We start from the raw sequence: 22350 nt of genomic DNA, 5'->3' as shown, positions 1-22350 counted from the left end.
AAACTGACAGCTCGCTGATCTCGAATACGCTGTTAATGAATGTGCGGAGCCTGAAACAGTGAATGTTGATCCTCTCTGACTAAATGAACCAGTCATTTATCACGTGTTACCAGAACAGAAACAACTGAAGCCATAAAAACACTTTTCAAACTCACCAACCAGACGCCACAAACACAAGCAGAGCAAAACAGGCAGAAACATCTTCAACGGTTTCAGTCCACAAATATGAAGAGAGTAACTCTTCAAAACTGGTTCAGTAATAAAATGACAGACGTGCTGATGTGAAGCTGCTCTCTAGTAAAGTGAAGTGAAACGCTAGAATAAGTTAAAATAACTGCCTATTGATTCAGTGTTAGTGCATGTGACCTTCGAGCTCATTTAAGCTCTTAATTCACACTCTGAACATGGTCAGTTTCTCACTTTGAGCTCCAGTACGCCTCGACTTCCTGTCACTGGTGTAATTTTCAACAGTATAACGGACACATACAGCGCTGGATTTACCCCATATTGTGACATGGCTAAAATACATTTTGGCCCCAAGACACCCAGAAGCTTACTTACTAAACTATGCTTGTCCAAAACCGCTACTTTTCAGGAAATAGAAAAAAAAACACTGCATTTTATAAATACTTTAACACTGTGTTGTCCAAGTGGATATTGTGGCTTTATATATGTAGTCATATATTTGCATAAGCCGTTTTATTATTAATGTACCAAAATCAAGCTCAAATAGATGAACAAATCTGAGACATGTGTGTGTTTTAACCGAGACAGTGAGTGGATCGCATGACGTTTTCATCAACTGTGTGATCTCGTGTTATAAAAGATGAAGTGTTAACCACATGCTAAGACAGTATTAGCTGTGACTCGATGACTAAAGCTAGAATAAGGGCACGGTTGCACTGTCTGGTTGCTTTCGTGCATCGGTCTGAGATCTTGTGCAGGTGAAAAGCGTTTGGTTAATGATGAATATTGACCTTCTGTGCGTACCGTAGTGGCTCCTGCTGGTAGCAGGGGTGTGTTCTACAGTTCGTCTAAAAACGGCTGAATTGCATATCGAGCAAAAAAGAACAGAAGGAGACCCGGCCGGGTTGCGTTGTGTTTTCGTTCACACACATCTACCGGACTGGCAGCGGCCTCCAGTTCAATTCACATTTATTTGTATGGCGCTGTTCACAGTGCATATCGTTTCAAAGCAGCGTCGCAGGAAATGTAGTTGATCTAAGAGTATTTTATGATCTATAATGTCGAACGCAGCACTAAGATCAAGTAAATCTAGTACTAGAGACACAGCCTTGGTCAGCAGCTGAGAGCAAGTCATTTATAGTTTTAACGAGCGCAGTTTCTGTGCGGTGATGAGGTCTGAAGTTTTTCACAGGTAGAATTGAGCAGACACAACTTTATCTAGTATTTTAGACAGAAGAAATTCTTAAAGTCCCAGTGAACCGGAAGTAGCGAGTGAGTTTTCTTCAGTGCTGTGATGTATTACTGAATAGAGAGCAGGGTTTTTATCTCAGCGCTCCTCCTCTCCATCTCTCACTCATAGCAGACAAACGGTAGAGGGGAGTGGTTAAGTATTTTACAACGCAAGCCGTCAAACTGACATCAGCTGAGAAGGAACGCCGTTTCCAGACCGGAAGTAACTTTTCAGATTTTGATTAAAGATTACTATGGCAGACCATTTTTTTCTGTGTATTAACTTGCACGGATTAATTGTTCACCCTAAGACCTGTCATATGCGCTAACAAAGTAAATAACATCGATTTGATTTCATGAGGACTTTAAGTGAAAAAGCAAACGAGACAGAAGATACTGAGCAAATAACTCCTGATAACATGCCAGTTCAGGGAGAGCCACTAGGAGGAGCTGTTGCTCCGCAGATGAGACACAGAGACAAATCACACTAGAGATTTAAAGACTTTATCAATCGCCTGATGGAGGAAATGGAGCACCGATATGTTGTGTTTATGGATTTCACTGTGATCTCAAAGTATATTATAATGAGTCCCAAATCAGTATTTTCTCAGGTTAAAAATGTTTTTGTTTTTTTATTGTGGATAGAAAAACAAGAAGAAAATGAATGACCGAATAATAATGTAAAGATTTACAATTACGATTTTAAAGATTCTTCAAGTGTGTTTTTTTTTCATCATAAATACTGATGATTATTTGAGCTTCTGCTCTCTTTCAGTGTCAGATTTTTTAAGTTCAGCGTTCTGCTTTAGATTCAAGCACTTCCTGAAAAAGATGGAAATATGAAGCCATTAATTAAAAAATCTAAACCAATATTAATATATGCAAAATCAGTTTGTGAGAGATGACATCATCAATCATGTACCTGATGTGTGAATATGAGCTTGATCTCGTTCAGCTCTTCTGGATCTGATGTCATAAACCACAATCATGACAGTAGCCACGCCCACCAGAGCAGCGAGGACCAATCGGATCACAGCTTCAGTGGGACCACAACAGTGGACTGAGGAATAAAAACATCAAACTGAGATCAGCTCAGTCAATAAACGCTAATATCAGCGCTGACATCAACTAATATCAGCGTTGCTGCCGTACCTGAACATGTGTGACAGAGTTGAGTGATGTCCAGATGTTGAGTCTGGTGGCTGATGGGATTGTTCAGCACACAGCTGTAGGTGTTTTTATCCTGATATTCCACCTCCAGAGGTAGAGAGAGACTGATGCTGAGATCAGACACACTGATGTTGGACAATAAACTGTTTCCTTTGTACCAGGAGAGAGTCACATGACTCACATTCACCGCTGATGAACACACCAATGAACAATATGATGATGATGATGATGATGAAGAACACTGAGAAGAGTTACTGCTGATGACAGGAACAGGCAGACGAGCTGGAAAACATCAGAGAATAAAGAGAAATGAGGATGTTATTTAATGTACGAGTTAATGTAACCTGCTGTTAATGTAAAAAAGGGAATTAATCATTTAAACTAATTATTCATTATAAGATACATCTTTATATCTCACTGTAAAAAATAAAACATGTGAAACTGATATTTAACTCACCGTAGACAGAGAGACTGATATAAGAAGATGCCCAGTAATTGTTGATCTGTAGTTGATAAAGTCCAGCATGTTTGGTTGTGATGTTTGTGATGGTCAGAGATCCAGTTTGATTGTCCAGCTTCAGTCTGTCTCTGAATCTCCCATCAAGAACATCATCATATACAGTGAAGTGGCTGTCAGGCCGTTTGTTGATTAGAGCGATCACAGTGTCTTTATCTCCAAATCTCCACCAAATCTGATCACCATCCTTCATTTCAGTGAAATCAGAGCCTAGAGTGACTAAATCTCCTTCCGTCACTGACACTGAATCATCAAACACACAGAACAAACATAAATTTCTCAGTTATGTATGCAACCCTCATTCGCTAAAGGAGGGAATGGAGACGTATGTCAGAACTGACAGACGAATTGGGGATTGTTTTCAGAGAACAATGTACTCTAAGTGTTTAAAAACGAGCCAATGAATATTGGCATGCGGTTCATGCATTCCACGCTCCGACCCGCAGGTCGGGTATAAATAAGGAAGTGGAAGCACCGCATCTATGCTTTTCCACTGAGGAGCCAAACTAGTGAGTCGGCCATTCAGGAGAGGCACAGCACCTGGTGACGGGATGTACATCTCCATTCCCTCCTTCAGGGAACAAGGGTTACATACGTAACCAAGACGTTCCCATTCACATTCACATTCAACGTCACATTCAACGTACATCGGAACTGACCAACAAATTGGGGATCCTAACAACACGCCACAGGCACTGGCCCTTTCAGCACTCTGCTTGAGCTCCCTGGACAGCCCAATATTCGAGTGGGAAGTCAGGGCTCTAAGCAGAGAAGGTCAGTCACTGCTGTTCTGCAAGACCCACTCAGTGTGACTATTGGATAACGGTGGGAAAGCGTGCCTGTCTCGAGAGATGGAACGCTGCGGAGCCACATCCGTCTGAGGAAGGAGAGTTGGCAGTTACACATAAGGACTAACCAAACAGGATCGTGTAACATATGGCAGTCTCTAAAGGTGGTTTCAACCTAGTTCTAGGTTCTTCGATTTTAGGGGGGGAAAGAACCCCGTCAGAGAGGGAAAGACATGGGGCTAGCCATTTACGGTAGCTGATACAGTGGAGGAATACACATATGGGGTTGCTGTAGGAACTGCTACATATGGATACCCAGCTTACACACGCGTTCCAGATGCATACAGGTGTAAGTCTGCCGTCAAACAGCCTCTGTTGTCGAGGGGTGAAGGAGAAGCTTGACAGGGTAAGCCATTTATGGGGAACACAACTGGAGAAAATAACGCACGTATCCGGCCCAGGAGGCAGGAGTGGCATTGCAAGCCAACACTAAAATGGGTCCTTCGCGCTACACAGAGGCTATAAAATCTAGTAAACATGTTAGGTGTCGCTCAGCCTGCAGCTCTACAAATGTCTGTCAGCGCGTCGCCTTGAGCCAGCGGCCAGGAGGAACACCCCTCTAGTTGAGTGTGCTCCCAGTCTGAATGGACAAGGCACGTCTTGGAATTGGTACGCCAAGATCTACTATCCAGTGGGCCAACCTCTACTTAGAGACAGCCTTTCCCTTCTGCTGGCCTCCGTAACAGACAAAAGACAGAACAGAAGAGCTGTTTTTAGGTCCTGAAACTTTGCGTTCTATCCATGTAGGTACAAACAGGACAGAGCAAAGACAGGGCTGGGTCTGCCAACCTCCAAAGGAAGTTGCAGGTTCAGCAATTGGTCCCTGAAGGGAGTAGTGGGAATCATGGGCACATATCCTGGCTGGGGTCTCAGGATAAGGTGAGAGTTGGCCGGCCCGAATTCTAGGCACGATCCGCTGAAAGTGCCTGCAGGTCCCCTACCCTCTTGATGGAAGTCAATGCAGTCAAGAGTACTGTCTTCATGGACTAGATGTTTTAACTCTACAGACTGAAAAGTCTCGAAAAGAGGGCTCTGAAGTGCCCTGAGCACCAGAGCTAAGTCCCAAAAGGGTAACGAGTTTGGGAACAGACATGGAGTTTGAAGAGGTCTGGACACGGGTGCCACAGAGTTTGAAGAGGTCTAGACACGGGTGCCACAGAGTGCCCCATCTCTGAAAAAGTAGATCCTTCCTCAGAGGAATAGGCCAGAAAGGGGCTGTCACAAGGAGAGTTGGTTTGGGGAACCAGGTCCAGTTGGGCCAATAGGGTGTATAGTGACCTCAGATGCATCTGACTCCAAAGGAGAAGATGGCGGGCGAGTTGCAGCAAGTTGCAAGAGCGTAGACCACCCTGACGGTTGATATACGCAACGGTCGCAGTGCTGTCCGTACGGACCAGAACGTGCTTGCCATGTAGCGGCATTTTGAGGCGGCCCAGCGCAAGACATATGTTACACTATCCTGTTTATTAGTTAGTCCCTATGTGCAACTGCCAACTCTCCATCCTCAGAAGGATGTGGCTCCGCAGCGTTCCATCTCTCGATACAGGCACACTTTTCTAGCATTATCCAATAGTCACACTGAGTGGGTCTTGCAGAACAAGGCATCCGTGAAGACCACAGCATGCCTGGACACTTGTTCTAGGAGCATCTTTTCCCGTCCGTAGAAATAAAGGGTTCAACCACAGGCTGAAATTTGCAGACAGTACAGGGTAACTGGCACCCGGTACTTGCTGCTTTGTCACACCCATCTCTGGACTCGGCCGTGAAGCCAGTGCTGAAGTGGTCAGATATGAAGCAATCCGAGCAGCGTTACTGTGGCTCGAGGTTCAGGCTTATTTTCTTAATTAATGGCGTTATCATCGACTAGTCGATGTCACCTCGACTTTCATCAGATAAATGTCGACTTTAAAAAAAGCCGTTCAACCCCTTATCCAAAGGCAGACTCATAGTAACACTCTTCGTAGGAAACAACACTGGAAACTACAGCAATTGTTCGGCTCTGAAGCAGAAAAGCAAAGACGCAGTGCTTCCACTTCCTTACTTATACCCGCGCTGTGGGGCGAAGTGTGAAATGCGTGAACAGCATGCCAGTATTCATTAGCCTGTTTATAAACACTCGAAATAGATTGGTCTCTGAAAACGATCCCCAATTTGTCGTCAACGAATGTCAAACGTGACCGACTGAAAAGGAACAGGGTTTGACACAGATCAACAGATTATAATGGTTGATTAAATTTAATAGTTTAACATTTGAATTAAACAATATCATGAAACGACAAATAGAAACAAAATGGTGTGTCGATTACGGGTTGCACCGACTAGTCGACTAATGCTCTGCCATGGCACTTTAAGCTTGACGTCGACTAGTCGCTGGCCTATAGAGGGCGCAATTTCCGGACACGCAGGCTTTATTTCCAACAGTTAAAAATTACAAATAAATACATACTCAGAGAGCTCTCCACAAGACATGTTTGATTATACCATCTGGGGGCTCAAAATTGATCGGGAGAATGCACGCTTATTGATTTACATTAAGTAAATCACCGTTCTAAACGAATAAGATGCTGCATTGTAACACACATATATAGCTCGCATATCATGCAGAGATCGCGCGCGCCGTACACAGAAACATTCAGTAGCGCAGAAATATATTGTCAACACTGTTCTGTGATTTAACAATAAAACAGCTTAGAAACTGAAAAGTTATAGCATATATTTCTTAGTAACTAAAACTCACAGCTTCAATATTAGTAGAGAGACGCCGGCAGGTAGAATTAATTCACACTCAATCTCTCTCTCACTAATGCATTCATTTACATGTCACCTTTATTTTGCTACTTTATCTATAGCTGATCCAGAACAAGCAGAAATCTGTGAGAAATATAACGAACCAAAGACAAAAGAAAGAATACAAAAGCTGATATGTAGGACTCAGAGCAATATCCATATGGGCATCGCTGTGTCATATGTAAATCAATCAATCAATCAATCAATCAACTTTATTTATATAGCGCTTTTACAATCGCGATTGTGTCAAAGCAGCTTCACAGTGTCAAACAGGATAATATTGCAACAAAATTAGATTTGGCTGTACAGTCGTACTGGAGAAAACAGTGATGTTATCAGCTTAGTTTAATTTATCATATAGCGACAATGTTGGCAGATCAGTATTTTAGTTTATAGAATTAAATAAAACCTAATTCATAAATGTTATTTGTATATTTAGTTGAATAACTTGGATCTAGGCATGTGCCGATATCAATTTTTCATGTTGCGATTAATTGCTGATGTTTTATCGCGGTATTATCACGGTATTGAAATAAGTTGCAAAAAAATGTGTTGCCATAGCATAACAGCTTTAAGAACTATTTTAGTATAACTGAATGTTTAAATACAATAATGCACCAAAAATATATAGAGCTCTGGAAAAAAAATTACGAGAAATCAATGTTAAGTGGTCTCTTGATTTTTTTCAGAGCTGTAAAAGTACAATTTTCAAACAGATTAAAGTGCAAAAGAATTAGGCTATAAAGAACAACAGGTACGCTAACAAATTACAATAAGGTCTCAATATTTAATGCATTAACTAAGATTGAGCAATAGCTACATTTGGTACAGAAAGTATAATGTTTTTGGTAATGTTAGTTAAGAAATACTGAACATTGTTAGTTTTATCTTAGGTCCATTAAAAATGTTATATTGATTTTGATTTTAATGTTATTAAACAGTAACTAAGAAATTAACAATACTTAGAATAATTAATTCTTTATAAGTATTTTTTATTGTCAGTTTGGTAATAATGAATTAACATGTTAACTAATGAAGTCGTATGTCTCAAAGTTTTACTGAACAATAACAAATAATTAGAACAGTTCTAATCATTAGGGCATGATCCATAATCTAGTCCAGATTAAAACATACACATGTTTAAGCTTGAAAATAAATAGGCTATTAAGTCTTTAAGTATTAAGTATTTGGTGCTGTGATGAACATTGAGATTACAAAAAACGAATGGCTGTTTTAAAAACTCCTTCACTAGCGCAGATGCTTTTGTTTGCGGGGTTTCCGGGGTAACCGTAGCATTCTTCCGTTCCATCAGCGCCCTCTGCTGTCACTGAGCGGCACTTCAGAGGCGCGTCTCCTTCACTCGTTCAGTCATGTGCAAACGCACGTTGGGCTTGTTTATATCTGAGCGTGTCCATTTGACGCAGAACAGCGGTGTTGAGGGCAAAGTATTCTTGAGTGCATTATAAAAAAAATATAAATTGTTAATAAATTATTATTTACGATATTTTAAAGTGCCCACGATAACAATATCGTGCATATTCATTATCGTGATAAACCGCATTATCGAAAATCGGCACATGTCTACTTGGATCATAATTTTAGTGTCCCCAACTGAGCAAGCCAAGCCAAAGGCGACTAAAGGAACCGAAACTCCATCAGGGCTAGATGGAGAAAAATAAACCTTGGGAGAAACCAGACTCAGTCGGGGTGCCAGTTCTCCTCTGGCCTATTAACACACCGTGTAAGATTATTATTCTGGCAACCTTACAGGTCAGAAATCATATTAGATCGGAATATTCAAAATTTTGTCATTAAAAAACAGGTGTAAATACTGTTGAACACACCATTGACAGTGAGAAAGAAATGAACCTTCTCATAGTTGATCTGTAGTTGATAACGTCCAGCATGTTCGATTGTGATGTTTGTGATGGTCAGAGATCCAGTTTGATTGTCCAGCTTCAGTCTGTCTCTGAATCTCCCATCAAGAACATCATCATATACAGTGAAGCTGTCGGCCCGTTTATTGATTTCAGCGATTACAGTGAATCCAAACCTCCACAGAATCTCATCATCCTTTATTTCAGTGAGACGAGTGTTAAGAGTGACTGAATCTCCCTCCGTCACTGACACTCTCTTCTCTTCATCACGAGTCCCTCCTGAAGAACCTGAAGAGTTTTTCACAGATTAAAGCTTTAAAATCTCGATGTTGGTTTGATGAAGCTTCACTAAAATACTTTTATTCATTTAAATGTGAAGTGAATAATATTCTGCGGTACAAAGACAAAAGATGATGAATGAAAAGAGAAATAGATTTATATATGGAACAATAACTAAATAACAAGGAACTGTAATGTTTAATGTCACGCTAAAACTAAAGCTGTTGAGTATCTGAGCTTCATATGAACTTTATTTTATTGATTCTATCCATAATAACTGAATATAGACCTGAATTCAAACTTGATCTGACAGTAATATTACAGATTCATTATTTCTTTATGAGAATAACCATGAATGTTAAATCTCTGTGATTCATTATTATTAATATGAAAAGACAAACTCAAAACTGGTTCAGTGATAAAATGACAGACGTGCTGATGTGAGAGCAGGTTTTTAGTAAAGTAAAGTGAAACTAGCGTCAGCTACAATAACAGTACTGGTGTGTGTGACCATAACGTTTGTCATAATCTGTTTGATTCAACACAAAACATTTATTCTGATTCTTTTACGGCTAAGTAAAGATTTTTTTTTTTTTTTTTTTTTTTTTTTACAGTAAGCTATCCCTTCTGGACTTGTTCATTTGATGAGCAGCCATCAGTCTTATTATAAAGTAGATAATAAAGACTAATTTCCTTATAAATGGTAAAAATATATTTGATAAAAAAAATGCACTAACAAGGATATTTGACAGGTCTTTCATTAAAATTAAATTAAAAGAGAAAGTTTTATTGGAATTGCTTTCTGAAGGAAGTTCATTGGAGAAAGGCACGGCTGTTATTTCAGATGAGGAAAGAGAAATTCACTTAAAGATCTTACATAAAATATATCCAACTACTATCTTACTCTCTAAGTTTATGGATATTGGGATGAAATCTCTTTTTATAATAGTCCTGAAGAGTCTCACACCATTTGTCTTTTTGATTGTCAAAGTGTCCAGACCTTTTGGAAAGCACTTTCTCTGCTGAAACTGGATTAATGATAACATTGAATGTGAAAGGAATTAATAGGAACACGAAGATTAAAATATTGACAATTCTGTAATTTCATTATCCTCAATGGCAAATTCTTTGATGTAATTTCAGTGCTGAACTCCATTCATGAGAATGGCATATTTAAAGGGGGGGTGAAATGCTGTTTCATGCATACTGATCTTTTTACACTGTTAAAGACATGGAATCCCATACTAAACATGGACAAAGTTTCAAAAGTTAAGGTGGACGTTTGATGGGAGTATTTCTTTGTCAAAAATACTACTTCCGGTTAGTCATAAGTTTCGGCAAGTTTTTTGCGATCATGCGTCCCCATTGACGTTAGTGGGGGCGGAATTTCCTTGTATGGGCCTTACGGACAATTCTACCGGAAGCGTGTGAGAGAGAGAGAGGGAGAGAGAGAGAGAGGGAGAGAGCGAAAGCAACAGGCTATGCCCATCAAAGCGCTCGTAGGCTGCGCTGCACAGGTAATGTGCACAATTAACAATGACATCAAAAAGTGCGTTTTTGGTTGCCAGACCAAGACAGTCCTGCACAGATTCCCCCAAAACCCCGCGGTAAGGCAACAGTGGATGTAATTTGCTTTTCCGGATCAGCAACTGAGTTGCGCGAATGTTTATATCTGTTCGCTGCATTTCGGTGCCGACTGTTTCATAAACAAGGCCCAGCATGACGCCGGATTTTCCAATAGCCTAATGCTGAAGGATGGAGCAGTCCCAACGTTAGAACCGCGGGCGGTGAGTGAGACTGCTTCAAATGTCTGTGTCTATGCTCATCAAGTAGCCCAAACATGATCACGTATAGTTACTATATATATTACTATATATAGAAATTGATCAATGGAGCATGCGATGTGTAGTGCGTGTACATTTGTTTAGCTGGCCACTATATGTGTAACTTTATGTTTGTGTATTGTAAAAGCACTCAACAATACACAAAGAGGGGGGAAATATGTTGAACTAAATAAGCACGCTTCTTCATTCAAATGCGCTACTATTCCGTGTCTTTTTATGTAAACACTAACTTAACCTGTCTACACAAACCACGCGTAAACACACAAACACACGTGCACAACTGCACTTCCCACATGTACACCTTCAAAGACAAAAATACGACGATATAATTCAAGTATAAATATGTAAATAACACAAGCCGCTAAGCATATTATATAGTTAGTGTATATCGTACCACATAGAGACGTCCTGCTCTAGTCGTTTTTGCTGCTGCTCCTGTTCAACTGCAGCCTCTGGGTCTGATTCCGGATCATAGATGTATGGCTGTATCTGATTAAAAGCCATATTTTTATTTTGAATAAAGTTTTTTCCCCGCTGTTAGGGATGACAGCTTTACGACGCACTCGACGCACTTAACACAATAGCAGCGCGCTGCTGCACACGTCATTATTTAGCTCCGCTCACACGACACGCCCCCACCCGCTCGGCTTTTTTCGGAAAGACTCGGAACAGCGCATCTTTCTTATATAATTATAAAAAAAATAAAGACTTTTCGGAGATATGCAGGATGCAATGCTACTCTATAGGTACTCAAGATTGACATGACACTGACTGAAACTGAGTGTTTCACCCCCCCTTTAATGTAAATGTGGAAATGTTCACCGCTGTTAAACTGACAGCTCGCTGATCTCGAATACGCTGTTAATGAATGTGCGGAGCCTGAAACAGTGAATGTTGATCCTCTCTGACTAAATGAACCAGTCATTTATCACGTGTTACCAGAACAGAAACAACTGAAGCCATAAAAACACTTTTCAAACTCACCAACCAGACGCCACAAACACAAGCAGAGCAAAACAGGCAGAAACATCTTCAACGGTTTCAGTCCACAAATATGAAGAGAGTAACTCTTCAAAACTGGTTCAGTAATAAAATGACAGACGTGCTGATGTGAAGCTGCTCTCTAGTAAAGTGAAGTGAAACGCTAGAATAAGTTAAAATAACTGCCTATTGATTCAGTGTTAGTGCATGTGACCTTCGAGCTCATTTAAGCTCTTAATTCACACTCTGAACATGGTCAGTTTCTCACTTTGAGCTCCGGTACGCCTCGACTTCCTGTCACTGGTGTAATTTTCAACAGTATAACGGACACATACAGGGCTGGATTTACCCCATATTGTGACATGGCTAAAATACATTTTGGCCCCAAGACACCCAGAAGCTTACTTACTAAACTATGCTTGTCCAAAACCGCTACTTTTCAGGAAATAGAAAAAAACACTGCATTTTATAAATAATTTAACACTGTGTTGTCCAAGTGGATATTGTGGCTTTATATATGTAGTCATATATTTGCATAAGCCGTTTTATTATTAATATACCAAAATCAAGCTCAAATGGATGAACAAATCTGAGACATGTGTGTGTTTTAACCGAGACAGTGAGTGGATCGCATGACGTTTTCATCAACTGTGTGATCTCGTGTTATAAAAGATGAAGTGTTAACCACATGCTAAGACAGTATTAGCTGTGACTCGATGACTAAAGCTAGAATAAGGGCACGGTTGCACTGTCTGGTTGCTTTCGTGCATCGGTCTGAGATCTTGTGCAGGTGAAAAGCGTTTGGTTAATTATGAATATTGACCTTCTGTGCGTACCGTAGTGGCTCCTGCTGGTAGCAGGGGTGTGTTCTACAGTTCGTTTAAAAACGGCTGAATTACATATTGAGCAAAAAAGAACAGAAGGAGACCCGGCCGGGTTGCGTTGTGTTTTCGTTCACACACATCTACCGGACTGGCAGCGGCCTCCAGTTCAATTCACATTTATTTGTATGGCGCTTTTCACAGTGCATATCGTTTCAAAGCAGCGTCGCAGGAAATGTAGTTGATCTAAGAGTATTTTATGATCTATAATGTCGAACGCAGCACTAAGATCAAGTAAATCTAGTACTAGAGACACAGCCTTGGTCAGCAGCTGAGAGCAAGTCATTTATAGTTTTAACGAGCGCAGTTTCTGTGCGGTGATGAGGTCTGAAGTTTTTCACAGGTAGAATTGAGCAGACACAACTTTATCTAGTATTTTAGACAGAAATGGAAGATTTGAAATGGGTCTGTAATTTGCTAATTCATTTGGATCTAGTTGTGGTTTCTCAGTGAGAGGTTTAATAACCGCCAGCTTGAACGGCGTGATATGGCAAATATCATCAGTACACAGTGAGCAAGTAACAAGGCACTGATCAGTGACATCACTTTGCGGTATGATATCTATATCGGTAGGATTAGTTCCATGCGATATAATTAAATCTAGTGTATGATTCAAACAATGAGTGGTCTAGTGGCATTTTGCTTGAGGAGTTTAATAAATCTGTGAATGCGACCCCTAACGCATCGTTTGTATTATCGACGGGAATGTTAAAATCACAGACAATCAATACTTTATCAACAGTGACCAAAAGGTCTGAGAAAAAAATCTGCAAACTCTTTTAGGAAATCAACACAGGGCCCTGGAGGTCTATACACGCTGGCCAAAGCAAGAGATAGGAGATTTTTTCTTATATCTGAGAGTGAAACATTTAGCACAAGCACTTCAAATAAATGAACTCTGTGTCCTGTTCTCTGAGTAACATTAAGAATATCTCTATAGATATTTGCAACAGCGTCCTCATAACCATTCAGACCATGCTTGTGCTGAATTGTGGGATTTGTTCACTAATGGTTTGGTTTTCTGGCTAAAGCTGGGCATACACTGTGCGATTTTCGTCTGATTTCGAGCCGAATTCTGACTCGTGCGACACTTTTTTGGGTCGGGGCGATTTTCAGGTTTCTCGTGCGTCGTTTGTCGTGAGGTGTTCGTGCAGTGTACAGAGGGAAATGAGAGGCGACAAACCTCTCACGATCAGGAATCGGATGGTTGGATGAATTTCTGGCATGTCAGAAATTCTGCTCGCCCCTCGTGAGGTTATCGCACAGCTGAAGCAAAGCCACGAACTGATTGCCCTATTTCCCCTCACTGCGCCTGCGCCAAAGCAGAAGTTTAACCATTTAATTTTTAAAAGCATTAAGGAAGAACGAAAAGAGGGAGATCTTTAATTATGTAGGCAGCTATCAAATAGCAGAAATTAAGTGAACTGTTGTGGCTCCAGTTTGTGTTGTATAGATCAGTGCATCTTATTCATTTAGCTAGTTGATCGTTAATTTACTTGTTTTACTTTCACATTTTATATTTATCTTTATTTATTTTTTAAATATTAATTAATATTTAGCCTAGGCCTACTTAATCTTATTATGACGGAAAGTGGGAACCGTTGTCCATCTTGACACGTCATGTTGTCTTTTTTTCTTTCTTTTTTCTTCCTTTTCCCATTTTTATTCATGAACGCGAGTCAGTGGATATCACGCAATGCGCAAACGCAGTCTCAAACCCAGTGAATTATTCACTACAGAAAGTGAAAGTAAAATCTGGCATGCTTTCGGCGCATATTCTCAGACGACGAGAGATGAATGTAATTCAACATGCTGATAACGTAGCCTACTGCCTTAATTTATTTTCTTAATATTTTGTATTTTGGTCCATATTGTGAGAAAAAAACAGAAGTAGGCCCATTTGGTGTTAAACAAGTAATTTTTTAAATAAATCTGCTCTTACTTTTCATTGAGACGGACATTATTGCAGTGTTCTGACATTATAAACATATAATTATAGACCTATAATTCCTTGTTTAATCGGGCTAAATGTTTTTAAATAGTGAGGAGTAATCTATCTATAAATTTATGTAGTGTGACGATTGTGCATTATGAAATTTTTGGGGGGAGGGGGGCAAATTAATGTAATATCAATTTAATAATAAAAGTAGGCCTACTCTAATAATAATAATTTTATACATAAATTCTAAATCCTCTTGATATCAATAGCTGATGCATTTACCTCTCTATAATACACCATGGTCTATCGTCGCCACGGGGGTTTTATTGCCCATTTTTCACCCGTACAGTGTGAGCAGACAAGACGCGTTTGACGGTCGGACCGCACAGAGAGAGCACATCAATCGTGAGCTTTGGCTTTACATCGCATGCGATCTACTCGTACAGTGTGAGTAGGTAACCTTGGTGAAATCGCACAGTGTATGCCCAGCTTTAATCACAGTAATCTTTTCTATTCCTATGATAGATTTATTGTTTGACCTCACTGATCGGGAAATAGAAACAGTCTCTCTAGAATGCACTACACTCATTACTATCAACTAACTATGTGGGTGGAACAAAGACATTTGTGCTTTGACTCACTAGTCATACAGTGTGTAGCGTCTTAGGCCGGAGACACACTGCAAGCGTGGCGTTTCTGCTGCGTGTCAGTCGCGGGGCGGCTGCCTGGCGTTTTCTCTGCCTTTGCACACCAGAAGCGTGTCTGACGCGGCGCCTCTGCTGCTGGGAAGCCCTATACTTCATGTTAAATATAAATATATTGCCTATTGATACAGCAAAGACAACGTCGGCAGTAGCCTATTGACCATACATATATATGGTATTGACGGCAAAATAGGCCACAGAATATTTCGTTCTGTATTGACAGGTTTAATATTTCAAAATCGATAATAATGTTGTTTTTTTATTATTACAAGTAGGCCATCTGCATTTATGTTAACCTTAAGACTTTTAAACATGAAAATGTCATTTATTAATATGTATTCGTGTCAAAATGGCATATAAACATGTTTTCCTATGCTGTTTTGCCTAGAAACGCTTCCAACACGCTCGCGTGTCGCGTGAAAAATAGGCGTCTCTTCTATTTGAAGCATGCACGCGTTTTCCGCGCGGCTCGGACCGCGCGTGTGACGCAGGCAGTATGCAAGCGCTAACCAGTTAGCATGGGAGCCGAAATAAAAACGGACACGCCACGCAGCCGAGACGCTCACGACACGCTTGCAGTGTGTCCCCGGCCTTAGGCCCCGTCCACACGAAGCCAGAGCTTTCTCAATCCGATCTTGCGTCCACACGAGTGTCACAGACACGCCAGGCTCCCACGGCACAGATACACAGCGCACACTTTCACCTGAGTATTAACCACGCACACCTGCAACCCATCACCACCACAATCACCAGGAGCACAAAAGGCACACACACCCACGCAGTCACTGTCCGGTCTCGTTAGAGAAAGGTACTAACCTCTGCTGCATTTATTTGTATGGCGCTTTTCACAGTGCATATCGTTTCAAAGCAGCGTCGGAGGAAATGTAGTTGATCTAAGAGTATTTTATGATCTATAATGTCGAACGCAGCACTAAGATCAAGTAAATCTAGTACTAGAGACACAGCCTTGGTCAGCAGCTGAGAGCAAGTCATTTATAGTTTTAATGAGCGCAGTTTCTGTGCGGTGATGAGGTCTGAAGTTTTTCACAGGTAGAATTGAGCAGACACAACTTTATCTAGTATTTTAGACAGAAATGGAAGATTTGAAATGGGTCTGTAATTTGCTAATTCATTTGGATCTAGTTGTGGTTTCTCAGTGAGAGGTTTAATAACCGCCAGCTTGAACGGCGTGATATGGCAAATATCATCAGTACACAGTGAGCAAGTAACAAGGCACTGATCAGTGACATCACTTTGCGGTATGATATCTATATCGGTAGGATTAGTTCCATGCGATATAATTAAATCTAGTGTATGATTCAAACAATGAGTGGTCTAGTGGCATTTTGCTTGAGGAGTTTAATAAATCTGTGAATGCGACCCCTAACGCATCGTTTGTATTATCGACGGGAATGTTAAAATCACAGACAATCAATACTTTATCAACAGTGACCAAAAGGTCTGAGAAAAAAATCAGCAAACTCTTTTAGGAAATCAACACAGGGCCCTGGAGGTCTATACACGCTGGCCAAAGCAAGAGATAGGAGATTTTTTCTTATATCTGAGAGTGAAACATTTAGCACAAGCACTTCAAATAAATGAACTCTGTGTCCTGTTCTCTGAGTAACATTAAGAATATCCCTATAGATATTTGCAACAGCGTCGTCATAACCATTCAGACCATGCTTGTGCTGAATTGTGGGATTTGTTCACTAATGGTTTGGTTTTCTGGCTTAATCACAGTAATCTTTTCTATTCCTATGATAGATTTATTGTTTGATCTCACTGATAGGGGAATAGAAACAGTCTCTCTAGAATGCACTACACTCGCATTACTATCAACTAACTATGTGGGTGGAACAAAGACATTTGTGCTTTGACTCACTAGTCATACAGTGTGTAGAATCTTAGGCCCCGTCCACACGAAGCCAGAGCTTTCCCAATCCGATCTTGCGTCCACACGAGTGTCACAGACACGCCAGGCTCCCACGTCACAGATACACAGCGCACACTTTCACCTGAGTATTAACCACGCACACCTGCAACCCATCACCACCACAATCACCAGGAGCACAAAAGGCACACACACCCACGCAGTCACTGTCCGGTCTCGTTAGAGAAAGGTACTAACCACTTCGGCTGACCTTAAGGACTCCCTCGATGTTACTTACCCGTCTCCAGTGTCTTCTACCCAGTCTCCAGCGATCTCCAGTGTCCAGCGTGTGTGTGTTCTGTGTTCTCCAGCGTTCCTCTCCTGCGATACCTCCTACAATCTCCCAGTGCACCCTGAGCAACACAAACCCGAACTATCATCAGCCCATCTTCACTCCGTCAAGTTTCAAACTCAACTGTTTGTTCAAATAAACCTGTTACTCACCATCTTGTCTCCGTAGACTCTGTACCCGTAACAACGAGATCACTGAAACCGACTCAAAACGATGTAGTAAACATGCCAGGCCAGTGTGTGGCGCTGTAATTCTGCCACAGAAATACACTAATAATGGAGAAGAAGAGTTGTGGCTAGAAGGGGTATAGCGGTGGAAGGAGGTGAGGCAAAATCTCACGATAAAATAACAATAAATACATTTGCTACTTAACAGATGTGTTTTATTAACGCCTACACCTACCCAACCCTAAACCTACCCTTACAATAATGCAGATATGGTCATTAAATGACGCATTATTAATGTGCGCATGCCCAGTGCCCGTAGCTGTATCCCTTTAGTCTTTCACCGTGCCGGACGTAGCGTGATGATATCACCGTTTCACAAAATATACGGATTGGCTGTACACACGAAAACACAAGATTGACGTTTTCAGATTTATCCACTCTGGGACCCGGTTTCAGAAAATATCGGATTCATTCTTCCAAAACGCCGGATCCGTGTGGACGAAACACTGATACGGTACAAAATGTATACAGCTAAACACGTCTCCGTGTGGACGGAGCCTAAGAGGAGATATTTTCCGACAGAAGATCCGCTCGGATCCTGCTGGGGTGTAGGCCATCAGCACGGAAAAGCCTAGGCCACTCCCAGAAAAGATTGAGTTACACCATGACATTAACCATTCATTTAGAGCAAATAATCTACTGAACCTTTCAGTCCTCATCGATATGTGGGATGCGCTCCGGACATGATGACCCTCGTCGTGTGTGATGTTCTGCTTTCCGTCTCCATCAGGCTCATGAAGTCCGTCTTCAGAACCTCCGTCTGCCATATCCTGATGCCGTTCACCTTCGCATTCAGCACAAATCGCTCCGACGCTCTCGTCACCATTCAGGATCGCCGGAATCTGTGCAGAGACAACAAGAACACGAGCACCAGGAAAACAGTGACTGCACACCTTACCTGTCCTGAGGCAGCATGGACGTGCCGAACGATGGAACTGCCGATAATCACAGCATCGCATTCTGACTCACAAAGAAGGGAAGAAGCGGTTCTGGATGGAGATCTCAAAGACCGGGGCGGTGGAGTGGGAGAGCCTGAGGTCTGTGCAGACAAAAAAACCTGCCTGGAAAGTTTTCAGCGCTGTTCGCTATTCCCATAGCTCGGCCTGTTGTGTGTTTATTATTGTGGATTGATAAAACAACAAGAAAATTAATGAGCTAATAATAATTTAAACATTTACAAAGAATGTTTTAAAATAATGCTGTATTTGTGGCCACTGCTGAACTTTTTTAGATATATATGAATTATTCCTCCAGGAGGCGCTCGACAGTAAATAATAAAACATGGAGAGACTCTTGAACCTCAGAGCGAGAAAACTTTATTGAAAAGGCAAGAAAATACATTTGGCAAATGGACAGCATGTTAGATCGAGCCAAAATGTTGGTTCTGATGGCTCTCCAAATATCAGATTCAGCCCCGGCGCCGAATCCTTGCCAGAAGATATAAGTCTATCAGCCTGAGAATTTGACTGAGAAAGCAGGAGACGAAGTGATGATCATAACAGAGCAGAGTTTGTTGAATAATCTTAGTTGCATATGTTTCAATGCTCAGAGTCTGTCCAGAAGTTACACCACTCAATGCTCTGGCTTCATCTGACCAATACATTTACAACAAGTGTTATTATACCAAGAGAAAAACTATGGAGAATTACTACTTCACAACATCGTCCTGTGATGATAAAAGCCTTGAGACATTCTGTGATCTCCTACTCGTGAAGACAAACATCCCTTCAAACACACAATCATAAGATTAAACAACAAGAGCAAGCAAATGAGGACAATAAGTCATAGAACACACAAAGGGACAAAAATTAACAATAATGATAACATTATTAAATGATAAGTGAAGTAAATCAGATCATAATCTGAATACATGAATGACTAATGAAATTAATATAAAACAAAACAAAGAAAATAAAAAAACACCAATGTAAGGTTGCTTTCTTCAAATACAACACAGGCTGTTGTTGAAAACCTTTAGATCCGTCAGCAGTATTAAAGTGAGATCTGTGTGACTCTTTATTATTTTATATCATTGTTGTATCAGAGAGAAATATAAACTTACAAATAAGATTTTAAAAATCTGACACTGAAAGAGAGCAGAAGCTCAAATAATCATCAGTATTTATGATGACAAAAACACACTTGAAGAATCTTTAAAGTTCAGCGTTCTGCTTTAGATTCAAGCACTTCCTGAAAAAGATGAACATATGAAGCCATAAATTAATAAATCTAAACCAATATTAATATATGCAAAATCAGTTTGTGAGAGATGACATCATCAATCATGTACCTGATGTGTGAATATGAGCTTGATCTCGTTCAGCTCTTCTGGATCTGATGTCATAAACCACAATCATGACAGTAGCCACGCCCACCAGAGCAGCGAGGACCAATCGGATCACAGCTTCAGTGGGACCACAACAGTGGACTGAGGAAAAAAAACATCAAACTGAGATCAGCTCAGTCAATAAACGCTAATATCAGCGCTGACATCAACTAATATCAGCGTTGCTGCCGTACCTGAACATGTGTGACAGAGTTAAGTGATGTCCAGATGTTGAGTCTGGTGGCTGATGGGATTGTTCAGCACACAGCTGTAGGTGTTTTTATCCTGATATTCCACCTCCAGAGGTAGAGAGAGGCTGATGCTGAGATCAGACACACTGATGTTGGACAATAAACTGTTTCCTTTGTACCAGGAGAGAGTCACATGACTCACATTCACCGCTGATGAACACACCAATGAACAATATGATGATGATGATGATGATGATGAAGAACACTGAGAAGAGTTACTGCTGATGACAGGAACAGGCAGACGAGCTGGAAAACATCAGAGAATAAAGAGAAATGAGGATGTTATTTAATGTACGAGTTAATGCAACCTGCTTTTAATTTAAAAAAGGGAATTAATCATTTAAACTAATTATTCATTATAAGATACATCTTTATATCTCACTGTAATAAATAAAACATGTGAAACTGATATTTAACTCACCGTAGACAGAGAGACTGATATAAGAAGACGCCCAGTATTTTTTTATCTGTAGTTGATAAAGTCCAGCATGTTTGATTGTGATGTTTGTGATGGTCAGAGATCCAGTTTGATTGTCCAGCTTCAGTCTGTCTCTGAATCTCTCATCAGGAACATCATCATATACAGTGAAGCTTTCAGGCCGTTTGTTGATTAGAGCGATTACAGTGTCTTTATCTCCAAATCTCCACCAAATCTGATCACCATCCTTCATTTCAGTGAAATCAGAGTCTAGAGTGACTAAATCTCCCTCCGTCACTGACACTGAATCATCAAACACACAGAACAAACATAAATGTCTCAGTTACGTATGTAACCCTCGTTCCCTAAAGGAGGGAATGGAGATGTATGTCAGACCTGACAGACGAATTGGGGATCGTTTTCAGAGAACAATGTACTCTAAGTGTTTAAAAATGAGCCAATGAATTTTGGCATGCGGTTCATGCATTCCACGCTCCGACCCGCAGGTCGGGTATAAATAAGGAAGTGGAAGCACTGCATCTTAGCTTTTCCACTGAGGAGCCAAACTAGTGAGTCGGCCATTCAGCAGAGGCACAGCACCTGTTGACGGGATGTACATCTCCATTCCCTCCTTCAGGGAACAAGGGTTACATACGTAACCGAGACGTTCCCTTTCAGTCAGTCACATTCAACGTACATCGAAACTGACCGACGAATTGGGGATCCTAACAACACGCCACAGGCATTGGCCCTTTCAGAGCTCTGCTTGAGCTCCCTGGATGGCCCAATATTGGAGTGGGAAGTCAGGGCTCTAAGCAGAGAAGGTCAGTCACTGCTGTTCTGCAAGACCCACTCAGTGTGACTATTGGATAACGGTGGGAAAGCGTGTCTCGAGAGATGGAACGCTGCGGAGCCACATCCGTCTGAGGAAGGAGAGTTGGCAGTTACACATAAGGACTAACCAAACAGGATCGTGTAACATATGGCAGTCTCTAAAGGTGGTTTCAACCTAGTTCTAGGGGGAAAGAACACCATCAGAGAGGGAAAGACATGGGGCTAGCCATTTACGGTAGCTGATACAGTGGAGGAATACACATATGGGGTTGCTGTAGGAACTGCTACACATGGATACCCAGCTTACACACGCGTTGTGTAAGCTGCATACAGGTGTATGGATACAGATGCATACAGGTGTAAGTCTGCCGTCAAACAGCCTCTGTTGTCGAGGGGTGAAGGAGAAGCTTGACAGGGTAAGCCATTATGGGGAACACTACTGGAGAAATTAACGCACGTATCCGGCCCAGGAGGCAGGAGTGGCATTGCAAGCCAACACTAAAATGGGTCCTTCGCGCTACACAGAGGCTATAAAATCTAGTAAACATGTTAGGTGTCGCTCAGCCTGCAGCTCTACAAATGTCTGTCAGCGCGTCGCCTTGAGCCAGCGGCCAGGAGGAACACACCTCTAGTTGAGTGTGCTCGCAGTCTGAATGGACAAGGCACGTCTTGGAATTGGTACGCCAAGATCTACTATCCAGTGGGCCAACCTCTACTTAGAGACAGCCTTTCCCTTCTGCTGGCCTCCATAACAGACAAAAGACAGAACAGAAGAGCTGTTCTTGGGTCCTGAAACGGCGAAATGGCGTTCTATCCATGTAGGTAC

At 41.2% G+C, this 22350-nt stretch overlaps 1 protein-coding gene across 1 annotated transcript in view; it reads right to left on the bottom strand.

Moving 5' to 3' along the window:
* Positions 1 to 2330: 2330 nt before the first annotated feature.
* Positions 2331 to 22350, bottom strand: part of LOC137040800 (carcinoembryonic antigen-related cell adhesion molecule 5-like) — a 42028-nt gene continuing 22008 nt past the window's right edge. Inside the window, exons 5-9 of the mRNA XM_067416571.1 lie at positions 20709 to 20993; positions 8583 to 8891; positions 3059 to 3346; positions 2568 to 2868; positions 2331 to 2481 (exon numbers count right to left, since the gene is read on the bottom strand). Coding sequence (XP_067272672.1) covers positions 2331 to 2481; positions 2568 to 2868; positions 3059 to 3346; positions 8583 to 8891; positions 20709 to 20993 — 1334 coding nt within the window. The remainder of the gene's footprint in view (positions 2482 to 2567; positions 2869 to 3058; positions 3347 to 8582; positions 8892 to 20708; positions 20994 to 22350) is intronic.

This window comes from Pseudorasbora parva, chromosome 14, assembly GCF_024679245.1.
Source record: "Pseudorasbora parva isolate DD20220531a chromosome 14, ASM2467924v1, whole genome shotgun sequence".
NCBI classification, from domain to species: domain Eukaryota; kingdom Metazoa; phylum Chordata; class Actinopteri; order Cypriniformes; family Gobionidae; genus Pseudorasbora; species Pseudorasbora parva.
This window is presented reverse-complemented; position numbering and strand designations above follow the sequence as displayed.